The sequence below is a fragment of the Diaphorina citri genome, unplaced genomic scaffold (assembly GCF_000475195.1).
Source record: "Diaphorina citri unplaced genomic scaffold, Diaci psyllid genome assembly version 1.1 scaffold734, whole genome shotgun sequence".
NCBI lineage: Eukaryota > Metazoa > Arthropoda > Insecta > Hemiptera > Psyllidae > Diaphorina > Diaphorina citri.
The window spans coordinates 131,106-144,529 of NW_007378167.1; the positions used below are offsets into that span (position 1 = coordinate 131,106).

Below are 13,424 nucleotides of genomic sequence, written 5' to 3' on the forward strand. Positions count from 1 at the left end.
GCTAAGTGTCTCTTTTTTTTTTTTTTTTTTTTTTTACGGCTTTCTTTTAAGTGGCAGGGTTCTCCTAGAGGAGCTCTTCCACCCAACCACTAAATTTTTCCTTCACTGTGAGCCCTTAAGATATTTCACCAGGGAGGTCTTGAATGCTCCTAGACTTTGTGAGTCTCTTATATCCCTATGAAGAGAATTCCATAATCTAACTGCAGATACATGGTAAGATCTCTTCTGGTAATGTCGCCAATGGTCACTACTAGTGGTAGCTCCTCAATGTCCTTACGAGGCTGAGTGCACCCTAAACTCTAGGCATGGAGACGAAAAAACTTCGACACCGCCGGGAATCGAACCCGGGACCTCCGGCGTGCAAGTCGGAGTTAATTCTACAGTTCACTGAACCACTGGAATGAAGAGGCCAGGGTAACAATAGATCGCTCCATGTCTGATAAACCGATCTATAATGATCGGGTAAATGATCTCAGCAAAGCCTGGACATGGAACATCAATTTGTGATATGGATGATCAATCCACTCGGAAAATGTATCCGATCTACAGAGTTCGGTAAAAGATTAATCTCAATCTCATACTGAGAGCTGTGGGGGGGGGGAGGCATACAGTAAAGAGAAGAATGATAGCCTGGAAGCGGGTGGAGCGGACCGCGAAAGACGTGCTCTCTTATTCCGTTAGCAAAATGGGAGCCCTTGTTCTAAGCTGACGTCTAAATAAAGCACCTAAGCATCTAAGCTGAAGCTGACAGTCTAAATAATTTATTTATTAAAAATCCCAGATGGGATAGTTTACAATGATACAATTCAGTAAAATACATTTCAGTAAATAAATAAATAAATAAAGCTCTAGGTGCTTATACTTATCCCTGTGTATGACTTATACTTTTACTTATCCCTGTAGATGAGATAAACGTGAAAGATTTAAGGAGTTAATGACACGAGGAATTTCCTTCATGAGAATATCCAATAATCTATGATACCATTATGTAAGAGATAAGTAAATAGTTTGGGTTCAAATTATTGACCATGAGCCATGGGTAACCGAAAAACTATTGGGTGTCGAGTCTATAATTAGTGGAGGATATCTGAAAGTCGATTCTTCGACATTCTTGATGCTCTGAGATTTCTAAGTTTATTCCTTTAAATACAAAATCAAACAAAAGCTCATTGAATAAAGATCAGCATTTCGATAAATAAATTTGATTTCAAAAGTGAAATTTCACTTGTAAAGAAGAAGAAATCCATGATTTTCAAGTTTCCTAAAAGTCCGATGATATGTCCAAAATAGGAACCTATATCCCTTTTTGGAGTCCTGTGACATCAATTTACAACATTCTGGATACCCAAAGGAAGTTTTTCGAAACCCATCTTCCTTCCACCTTAGATACGTCACTGTTTATGTGTCATACAATTTATTAAGTAATGACATTAGTCTTGCTCAATCATGAATCATATCGATTACATTTATTGAGCTTGTTACAGTAGGATTGAGATCATCTTTCCTTGGTAAGGTTAAGCCAACTTAATCTAAGCAAAACTCAAGATTAGCAGCTAGGTAATAGGACATTCAGTTCTGTTAAGAGTGAATGGTCCGTCACAAATGTCTTTCCTCGACTGATAAACCAAGCTAAAACTTTATGACTCGACTTGGAAGAGAACCACCAACCTCCAGAGCCGAAGTCCTTTGCTCTAATCACTACACTACTGAATATACTGAGGTTAAGATTAGCTACTACAGGTATTGTGACTATTGTCTTCAGTATTTGCTCATAAATCACCAGCGTGCTACTCGCTATTGATAAAGTCTTTGACCGCTTCATCAGCATAAAGTCATACCCTTTTATGTTCTATGACGAATTGTAAAATTCACAACATCGTGCGGTACGTTTTTTCAAGATTAAGTATTAACTTGATGATGAAAGTGCTTTGGTTCTTCATGCTCTGAATGGAAGATTGTCTTTGTTAAAGACCAGAAGACACTTTCATCCTGCTGCTGATGCTGGTTCAAAGCGTTATTGTATATTTTAAAGCAACTTGAATACTTTTTTTATGTCTCGTGAGATGAACAGTGATTGCAGATTCTGACCCGCTTATTGCACGAAAGAAGGGAGGTCCATGTTTTATCTCGACGATTTTGAATCTGTATGTTCGTCTGTTAATTTCACCATAACTCTTGTCTTTCACCATAACGGTTTGTCCGATTTCAAACAATTTGGAAAACATGTTTGACACATAAAGGACATTTGTTCATGAGATTTTAGACCCAACCGGACCCGATAAAATAAAATTCTGCCTGAGACTATCCCTTGTTCAGCTTTCTATGAACGAAAATTAATGTTCTAATACAATTCATAAATAAAATAGTACAACTTGAATACTTTTTTTATGTCTCGTGAGATGAACAGTGATTGCAGATTCTGACCCGCTTATTGCGCGAAAGAAGGGAGGTCTATGTTTTATCTCGACGATTTTGAATCTGTATGTTCGTCTGTTAATTTCACCATAACTCTTGAACGGTTTGTCCGCTTTCAAACAATTTGGAAAACATGTTTGACACATAAAGGACATTTGTTAATGAGATTTTAGACCCAACCGGACCCGCTAAAATAAAATTCTGCCTGAGACTATCCCTTGTTCAGCTTTCTATGAACGAAAATTAATGTTCTAATACAATTCATAAATAAAATAGTTCGTGTGATAAAGAAAAAAGATACTAAGGTCCTCCAGAAGAATGGATTCTTCCGATCCTTCATACGATTATATGGATCATGGAAAAATATTGACATTCTCTCGTCATATAAGTCAAAAATCTTCAAGAAAACACACTCCAAGGTATCTCCTGCCCAAAGTTCGAGTAGTTTGACTAAAATGTCCTTTATATCAAGACTAGTTCACCTGTTACGACCAGCCAGCGAACACTTCTTTACTCTTGTTTACTTAATATTTGTAACAATGGAATCGTTTCCTGAGTGAAAGTGTTTAGAACGCGTTACCTGGTAACACATGTGAATGTAGTAGATTTTGTGTAATACTTGTAAACCAGTGTCGGAGCTTGCTTATCAATTAGGACAAATCGTTTTCAAGGACTAAACTCAGTAACATAAAACCTCTACAAGTGACCGGACCAAAATGACCAGTTCTTGTGGTCAGTTATTATCTAAGTTTACTATTTCCTTGATGCTAAGGAGAATAAGTCTTTCGAATTATTTGGAGAATTCAACTGGTATTTTGAGGCAATTTGGAAGTGAACTTACCGAAGGTACATGTACGGTTTGTTGATTTGATATCCTAATTTAGTTATTCTGAGATGCATACTATTTGATAGAATGTATTCTGAGGTGGTAGGATAGGTTTGATTTGATGAATATTTTGGAGTTGTTATTGATTGACATCAGTAGATTATGTTCTTGTCAATAGTTATTTCCTCAATGTGTGATGTGTGTTCATGAACATGATTTACATTACTCGTACGTATTTCATGCTCGAGAATTATGCCTACTATTAATTGCTTCGTGGATTCCATGAAAATCATCTCTTCGATCTTTTGATACCTCAGATCCAAAGAACGCCATAAATCTACTTGGGTGCTTAAAACTCGGGTCTTCAAATGGTTAATGAGTATAGGTAATAATGAATATAAAAGATGATTAATTGATTAATATCCGATCGAATGCATTATCATTATCAATTAATTAATAAGTAATTAAGAAGCCATGATAATACTCCATAGGTAATAAGTTAGTAACAATAGCATATAGGTATATTGGTATAAGATTTATGGGAATAAATTTATATCCTATTCCTATCCTATACCTAATTGATTGAATGTTATGTATTTATCAAATTAAATTAAGCTGATTAGTTAATATTCTTCTTAGATACCTAGTAATTCCTCGTATCTAATTGAATTCAATTAAAGTTAAATACCTACCTACCTATTTGTATGTTCTGATGGGTACTTAGTACTTACTGATTATGTCAACTAAAACTAGTGGACTAATAGGTGTAGGTGGTATTTGAAAGTCCCTTTCTTTATCCATAATGGACGTAGGGAAGTAACATTAATTTAGATAGGTATACGGCATACTCTTGTTAATTGATTGATAATGCACCTACAATAGTAATTGTCGAGTATCTCCTATGATATTATAATTTCCTATGATATATTATGATCATTAGCTATTCTTCATTATAGCCTTAGGCTCTGTAATTAGCCATTAATTCATATCTATTACTTACCATAAGGATTTATTGTTTGGAAATTAATATCGTACATCCATATGAAATGTTTTCTAATTTGTAAATACCTATGCCTAGGTACCTTTAGAAGAGATATGTTACATATGTATATGTAGATATATCTAATGAAAAAATCTAAATGAAATTCATGCAAACTCATCTTGGTTTTCCTTACTTGCATTTTCGAGGGCGCCCACAGTGTTCAATGTAGGGGTGTTGTGCACCATATGCATTTTGTCCCGGGACACACAGCAGCTCCAAATCATTCCTCCAGAACACAGGTCCAGAGGTTTGCCCCCTTCCAGGACACAGGATATGCTCAGACTGCAGTCAAACTTGGCTCCGTTGTAGAAGCAGGTTTGAGGAATCACTGGAAAACAGGGAGGAATGGGAATGAGTTTGAGATTTTTTTTTTTTTTAAAGATGAGTGTTTCACCGCCGTTTTTATTTCGTAGCGATGAAACAACTGCTACATTGGACGCTTGTGGTCTGTGTCGTAGCATGCCCATCCCGTAGTATGCCTCTCATCAGATGGGCGAGAAGAGACACAATACTTCCCATTTAGGTGCTGGCTCAACACGAGAACACCAGAAAGTAACCCGTTGAAATATTTGCAATCGAAAAACGAATACAAATTTTTGTCGATGGTGGGATTCGAACCCGGGACCTTCTGCATGGCAAGCAAGCGCGTTACCACTGGACCAACCGTGCCCATTGAACGGAATGCGATCGAATGTTAGGGAATTTGGTTAGCTGAACCGGATCATACCAGTCCGAATTTAAACCGCAAACAGGCAATTCCCGGATTGAGTTTAGGTGTACTTTCCTTCCGGGAAACTTTCGGAATCTGAACCGATTCCAATGGCGTGCCATGTTGGTTTTCCTATGGTTTACTAGAAGCGCTATTTCAGTTTCCATAAGAGAACCGGTTCCGTTTCCGAAAGATTACCGAAAGGAAAATAAACCTTTTTACACTGACGTCTTTGATCGGGCTCTCGGGAGTTCGGTATGGGACCTTTTTCCAAGTAAGTTCTACAATCTACAGTTCATTGCACCATAGCAAATTTACAAGTAGGTAGGATTTTTTCCCCCTAAATAGATACTCGTAAACTTCCAACTTATTAGCTACCTAATATGTTATAGGTACCTAACAAGGTAATGTTTCGTTGCCAAAAACAAATTTACAAGTAGGTACGATTTTTTTCCCCCCTAAATAGATACTCGTAAACTTCCAACTTATTAGCTACCTAATATGTTATAGGTACCTAACAAGGTAATGTTTCGTTGCCAAAAATAGTGGAACCTGTTGCTATCATGTAGGTAGTTATTTTTACTACCAAACTCACTACCAAAAACTTGTCGTGTGAATTTTATGGAGCTGACTGGATAGTAAAAATGACTAATTGGGAACGCCAATCTATTACATAGGAAGTTAGTGGACAGAGCCAAATATCTTCGAGGTGAACATTACATCACAGCGCGGATATCTGATATTATGTGATTATTACTTTCTATTACATCTAGAACTAAAATATCGGATGTAAGAAACGCGAGATTTCCGTTACAGTCCTGATTCCTGTGTGGGTAATGAGTATACCTGTAGACTACAGGAAACAAGAATCCTATGTACCTACTGACTCTCTGCTTCATAAAATGAGAATAACCTAATGGCCTGGGCGACAGAGTTTAAACTCGGTTTAAGTTTAAGTCTCGGATTAAGCGGTTAGATTGGCATTTTTTTTTTTTTTTTTTTTTTTTTTCATAGATACACACGTAAGAAACGCGAGATTTCCGTTACAGTCCTGATTCCTGTGTGGGTAATGAGTATATCTGTAGCCTACAGGAAACAAGAATCCTATGTACTGACTCTCTGCTTCATAAAATGAGAATAACCTAATGGCCTGGGCGACAGAGTTTAAACTCGGTTTAAGTCTCGGATTAAGCAGTTAGATTGGCATTTTTTTTTATTATTATCAACCAATCAGATTGAGGTAATGCAAGAGATAAACTCCGATTGTTGCCCAAGCCATAAGTCGATTTAGTAGGTTTTCCACCATAATGGATGCCTATCCCATGCTATGTCCCTCACCAGATGGGCGAGAATATACCCGCTACTCAATTAATAAAAATTTGGTGTGAACATCACACGACTTTCCTTATCCTATTAAATAACGCTTATTCGGGTGTTTTCCTATTGTAACTTTTACAATATCTCTAACTGTTTAGTCAGTATAGCTGAAAACCGCCAAAAGCGGTTGAAAACCGACAAAAAGGCGGCCAAAATACCGCCAACCGCAGCACCTATCGTAACCAAAAGTTTTGAGTTACATTCTTGTCACTTTTGTGGACTACATACCAAATTACAAGTCTCTAACTCATACCGTTCCCGAGATAATAATGAATTACGCCGAAAACCGCCAAAAAGCGGTAAAATACCGCCAAGCGTTGCACCGACCTTAACCAAAAGTTTCGTGTCGCATCCTTGTCACATTTGATTTATTCCATGAAAAACGAAAGTAAACGAAGATACTGTGTCTTTCAAAATAGTGAGACATTTGATATAATTAATTTAGTTGATATCAAAGTTAGTAGGTAGGTACCTATGTCCGACACCCAATATAAAATCTAAAGTGTCTCGTAATGAAGCCGTTTGTCGGTAGGCAAGCGAAAAAAGCACCCAAGAAAAAAAAAGTGTCTCACAATTTTCAATCTTCTTGTTCTAAAAGTTACTGTAAACACACGGAGGTCGTAGATCCACGGAAATGAAGTTTCACGTTCAGTTAAAAAAGAAAAAAAAAATAGATAATGGCTTACCATATTTTATAATTGACTAGATGACAGTCATCTTGAAAAAGCCTACGAGTGAGGCGAAACTCGAGTCGGTGTCATGTAAATAATAATCCACCACAAAGAACCCTAGTCAATTATAAAATAAGGTAAGCCACTTGGCTTTATGTACTTGGCTTTATTTACAGTCTTATTTTGCAATATTGCCTTTTTTTGCCCACCACTCACGCCAACTATCTGCAGTCTGAACGTGTGTGGCAGGAAAATCTAGATACCTAGGTCTCTCAGACAATCTGACCAGCCTAGGTCTCTCAGACAATCTGACCAGCCTAGGTCTCGAGATTTTTCCGCTACACACCTTCTGCCGCGACGCTACTATCTGCCGCGACCTAGGACTTTTCCACCACACAAGTTCCGACTCTCAGACAGGGTCTAACAGATCGTCAGAACGTGTGTGGCGGGAAAAATTGCAGACCGCGGCCTGTCAGGCATTTTGAGAGTGAGTGGAGGGCATAATCATGCTTGGAGACTAGGAGCAGTCTTCAATAAATTATTCTCAGGGAGCTCACGACTACCTTGGAATCCTTAGATAACAAGATACTGCCGTAATTCTTTTGATTATGCAATGTGCCAATCTTCAGAGTTCCTTTGATAAAAGAAAAAGTAGAAATAATGGACTCGTCCAAAATTCCAAATCTAAAGGGGAGGAGGGATGACATGAAAATATAGTTCAAGGTCAACTGATTTCCCATTTCCATTGAGCTCAATGAACTTTGATTTTGATTGACAGATTTTTGAAATTTTTGAATGTGCACAAGGAGGTGAGAGAGACAGAAGATAACGGAAAAAGTACTTAATCCAAAGACAAATTAAATTAGGCTGATTATAATAAGGCATTTAGCCTTATCATAATCAGCTTAATATTCTTCTTAGATACCTAGTAATTCCTCGTATCTAATTGAATTCAATTAAAGTTAAATACCTACCTATTTGTATGTTCTGATGGGTACTTAGTACTTACTGATTATGTCAACTAAAACTAGTGGACTAATAGGTGTAGGTGGTATTTTATAGTCCCTTTCTTTATCCATAATGGACGTAGGGAAGTAACATTAATTGAGATAGGTATACGGCATACTCTTGTTAATTGATTGATAATGCACCTGCAATAGTAATTGTCGAGTATCTCCTATGATATTATAATTTCCTATGATACCTACCTATATTATGATCATCAGCTATTCTTCATTATAGCCTTAGGCTCTGTAATTAGCCATTAATTCTATTAATATCTATTACTTACCATAAGGATTTATTGTTTGGAAATTAATATCGTACATCCATATGAAATGTTTTCTAATTTGTAAATATGCCTAGGTACTTTTAGAAGAGACATGTTACATATGTATATGTAGATATATCTAATAAAAAAATCTAAATGAAATTCATGCAAACTCATCTTGGTTTTCCTTACTTGCATTTTCGAGGGCGCCAACAGTGTTCAATGTAGGGGTGTTGTGCACCATATGCATTTTGTCCCGGGACACACAGCAGCTCCAAATCATTCCTCCAGAACACAGGTCACCATCAAAAATTTGACCCGATTACCTACCTACATTACTTTCCTTCCTATAGGATAAGGAAAGTAAAAACTGATATACCAAACTGATTCTTCTGGTCTGGAGAGGATCTACTGGCCATTAGCACTCGTGGGAGCTAGCATATCCTGATGGCTGATAGTGAGCTATCAGTAAAGCAGTAAGATCTCTTTTTTCTTCTGTCGTTGTCTGAAGGTCATCAAGTGTTAGATAATCAGAATCACTTTCTTTCTACATTCTACCTGGACTAAATGGTGCCCAGTGTCGGAGGGTGGACTGAATTGGACTGTCGTAGAACCATTCTTCTTTGTTGTTTTTACTTATTTATTTAGGTTCTTTATTGGTTTGATTTTTTCCAAACAAACGCATATACAAACAAAGGCTCAAATAATATTGAACAAGAAATTATTACAAAGGGCGAAATGATTGCCTTTTATTTGTTACAATCTTTGTCATTTATTGCTCTCTACCATTCTTTGTATATATTATCATCTACTTACCTACCTACCTACTTACAACATTACAAAATTGTATAATTTACAAAAATTACTTCGTGAAAGAATGTACCTACAGATTGAAAACAATAGGCACGTTAGGGATAAGTACATACCTACAAGATTAACGATAACTTACGAGTAGAATTACCTATTTGGATTACCAACTTGTTTTTTGCAAAATTTGCAACACCTCGTAACTGCACCACTGAATACAACATGTGAAAGAAGAATTTAATCTAAATCTGTGACTAAAAAATTAATAGGTAGATATCGAGTGAATTAATAAAACATTATCGATGAATTTGGTATTAATAAATTAACATTAAATGAAGATGACTATTTAAATTTAAATTAAACTTTCAAACTTGAGAACTTTCAAAGTGAAGTGCATGGTGCATCAGTGTTTTAATTTACAAATTTAATCCAAACTCGACTTTACACTGGAAGTTACAGTCAATGTGATTTTAATGATCGTATTAAATGAGATTTTAAACCGTGTACATCAGCGTAAGACTATTTTAGGTATGGTTTTGGAGGGGTCTACTCTCATAACTTTTTCTATATCTCTAACGGTTTAGTGAAAACCGCCAAAAAGCGGTTATTTCCGCCTGTGGGCGGCGGCCAGTGCAACTTTTGCCGATTTTCAGATTTTTCCCTTTACTTAGGTACTCATTAAGTTTCTACGACATCGGGAAGTGCCTCATAATTTTGATGAGTGAATCAGTGAGTCAGTCGTAAAATAAGCGATTTTCAAGCCGTTCTCTCGTTTTCAAGGACTAAACTCAGTAACATAAAACCTCCACAAGTGACCGGACCAAAATGACCAGTTCTTGTGGTCAGTTATTATCTAAGTTTACTATTTCCTTGATGCTAAGGAGAATAAGTCTTTCGAATTATTTGGAGAATTCAAGTGGTATTTTGAGGCAATTTGGAAGTGAACTTACGATTTATTACCGAAGGTACATGTACGGTTTGTTGATTTGATATCCTAATTTAGTTATTCCGAGATGCATACTATTTGATAGAATGTATTCTGAGGTGGTAGGATAGGTTTGATTTGATGAATATTTTGGAGTTGTTATTGATTGACATCAGTAGGTTATGTTCTTGTCAATAGTTACCTATTTCCTCAATGTGTGATGTGTGTTCATGAACATGCTTTACATTACTCGTACGTATTTCATGCTCGAGAATTATGCCTACTATTAATTGCTTTGTGGATTCCATGAAAATCATCTCTTCGATCTTTTGATACCTCAGATCCAAAGAACGCCATAAATCTACTTGGGTGCTTAAAACTCGGGGAGCAAGTATAGATTAACATATGGTCCAAATTTTGTGACATTACGTGGAAAATTAACGGAGTTATGATAGGGCTAAAAATGCGTCGAATTGTTTCGTGTAATATACACACTGGCGTGCTCAGGCCGGAACTTGGCCTGGCGCACTGCCGTGCGCTTAGATTCTATGCTAATCCGTAAAGGCCCGTTTCCACAGTTCACTATTGCTTGCTTTAATTTTTAAAATGAACCAAAAAGAAAATAAAAAAGTAATAACTTAATAAGCCTCCAACACCACACCACAGTACCTCAAATTTCTTTGATATGATAACTATTGTAGGTATGTAGTTACTACTATACCTAGGACTTATATCAGGTAATGTCAAAAACTCGATGTACCCTCTGCAGGCCTCAGCACTTCATCAAAAGCAACCGTGAAATCAAACCTTCCTCTTAATTTAAAGGCAAATGTCAGGATTTTCCCATCAGGACATTTTTCTATCAATTTTGGAATACCACTGGTTCGATAGCATTCTTTAAGCCCTTTCTTTTGATAAAATTGGATCTTGTAAAAGTTCGTCCGGTTCAGACTTATGTAGCGTAGACTCACAGGTGGGCCAATAAATGGTACGTTTTTTAGGTGGGCGAATAAATGGTACACTTACCCTATCTGCAGTCTGAACGTGTGTGGCAGGAAAATCTAGATACCTAGGTCTCTCAGACAATCTGACCAACTTAGGTCTCGAGATTTTTCCGCTACACACCTTCTGCCGCAACGCGACTCTGTCAGACCTAGAGGAGGAGAACTATCGATAGTTTTGACTATCGAACGCTATCGATATTTGAGGCTTGACTATCGATAGTTTTTTTCTGTACATTTTTCGTTTGTTTTGGTCGTTTTAGAAGTGAAAAGTAAAAAAATATATTTTGTTAAAAAAAAAAAAAAAAAAAGTTGAAAAAAAACCCTGTGACCTAATTAACCATAAAATCATAAAAAGTAGGATGAGGACAAAAAGGAAGAAAAAAAAAGCCTGACAAATTATCCGTTTCTCACAGGATTTACTTATTACATATTTTGTTATATCTGCTTAAATACCCCATCGAAGATTTCATAATCTAATGGTCTGTAAATGACTATAATTGATCGAATCACTTGATCTAGTTGTTGTATATAATGATGATTATTGATTGATTATCTTGGAGATTTTTATTTTTCATGGTCTAATCTTTATTCTTCAATTTCTTCCTGTCGGATTTTTTTCGTACTGGTAGGTATTATCTAATGATTGAATTTGAGTACCTACTTGTCTGTATTATACAACAGTAAGGCCCGGAAATACTGTAACTAGTTTCGTAGTAGGTACATAGTTAAAATAAAATTCGTCGGGATTCGACCAATTAAACGATATTTACCTAGATAGTATGGTTCACCCGAGTATCTGCTATTCTAAACTCGGAAAGTTCATTGTATAATTTGCAAATCATATGAATTAGTTTTTATAGAATTCTTGAAAATATGGGTTCACTTCCTTCCTAATGGGATTAGAAATAAGTAATATTAATTTGTAAATCGCTACTTACTTTTGCCAAGCATATCCAAGATGTCATTTTGGAATCCTTTGGGGTTGTCCGCGGTTTTATTGTTGTTGAGATTATTGTTGCGATTTTTCTCTCCAAGAACTTCCATGAGAATATTTTTGTTCTTCGTGGTCTGAATATTTTTCCAATTTTCCGAGACCCATCGTACATCGTCTGCTTTGTACAGGTTTTTATTTTTCTTATAATCCAGGGCACTATTATCTTCGTTGTTGAGTCCGTAAACTCTCCACCCGTCAATACTGTTCTGAATGGTGGGTACTTCTTGGAAAAGGTCCGGATTTCTTAAACTTATCACCTCAGGTGTGTACGTATCACTTGAAACATCGCGGCTCTTGATTTTCGTCTCATTTTGAGCGGCATTCGTCCCTTGGGCGTGACTATCTTGCGAGGGGAATTTAAACGAAATGTTGAACTCTATGAGAAATACTAAAACTATGTACACACTGGCCGCCTTAAATCCGAAAATAGTAAACATGGTTAATTTGAATGAAGAGTGCAGAGGCCGAGGAGCCAGCAATCATTTCTCCGTCAAGTCCCGAGAGCGTTACATGCCGGACCGACTGACACTGGGTAGATAGTAGAGATGACTGAATCCTGTCTGAATCACTCTACACACTCGAGCTCTCATCTCTTGCCGTTTACTTTCTCCCTTGTTTCCCACTTATACCTTTCAGTCCCACTGGCTACTTCCAGGTTCTCAGGCTAAAACTTTAGCCAGTTCACAATTCAACTCATGCATGCGCAGGATCAATAAAACTCAACATGGAAGAGCCAAAGTGTAGCACCGAATTTTATTTCAAAGGTGCAAATGGTTGAGCTGATTGTTTTATATAGGTATATAATCATTTTGTTCTCGAGGTGTTTATTGACTTTTATAATGGATAGGTCCTTACTTTAAAAAAAATTCCCGTTCTAAGGAGGAGGTACGAGGTACCTACCTTTTAAAAAGTCTGAGACTACAAAAATTCAATAAAACTTTGTCATCATTGATTAACTTTACTGATATTATTGTGGTCCCAGTGATCCATGGCCCGTGGTCTGTGGTGGTCCAAAGACAATGGTCCCGAACCTAAGTAACGCAGAACCATCATATTTATAAGCCTATATTTATCATCCCCGGAACAACCTGGTTTGTCACCAAGTTAAATTGTTACTAAGCTGGTCGTGGGTCCCAAATCCAATAAATAAAACGGGTGGGTCCCAAATCGAATAATTTTGGTACCGAAAGGGTTCTTCCACTATTCCTATCCACTAAACCGTCTGTCCTTATCTTTCATAACTGATTAATTGAACTTGACTGTAGTGGATAGATCACTAGAAGTCAATAAATAGGGCCAACTTTACCAAAATTACTAATTTATGCAAATCAGTCACTTTTGTCTTATTCCATGAAAAACGAAAGTAAACGAAGATACTGTGTCT

General features: G+C 36.8%; 1 protein-coding gene across 1 annotated transcript in view; it reads right to left on the reverse strand.

Moving 5' to 3' along the window:
* The window catches only part of LOC103511632, a 37,216-nt gene extending 24,458 nt beyond the window's left edge, over positions 1 to 12,758 (reverse strand). The window contains exons 1-2 of the mRNA XM_026825337.1: positions 11,985 to 12,758; positions 4,417 to 4,611 (exon numbers count right to left, since the gene is read on the reverse strand). Of these exons, the coding sequence (XP_026681138.1) occupies positions 4,417 to 4,611; positions 11,985 to 12,477 (688 nt within the window). The 5' untranslated portion in view covers positions 12,478 to 12,758. The remainder of the gene's footprint in view (positions 1 to 4,416; positions 4,612 to 11,984) is intronic.
* Between the last annotated feature and the right edge of the window lie 666 nt (positions 12,759 to 13,424).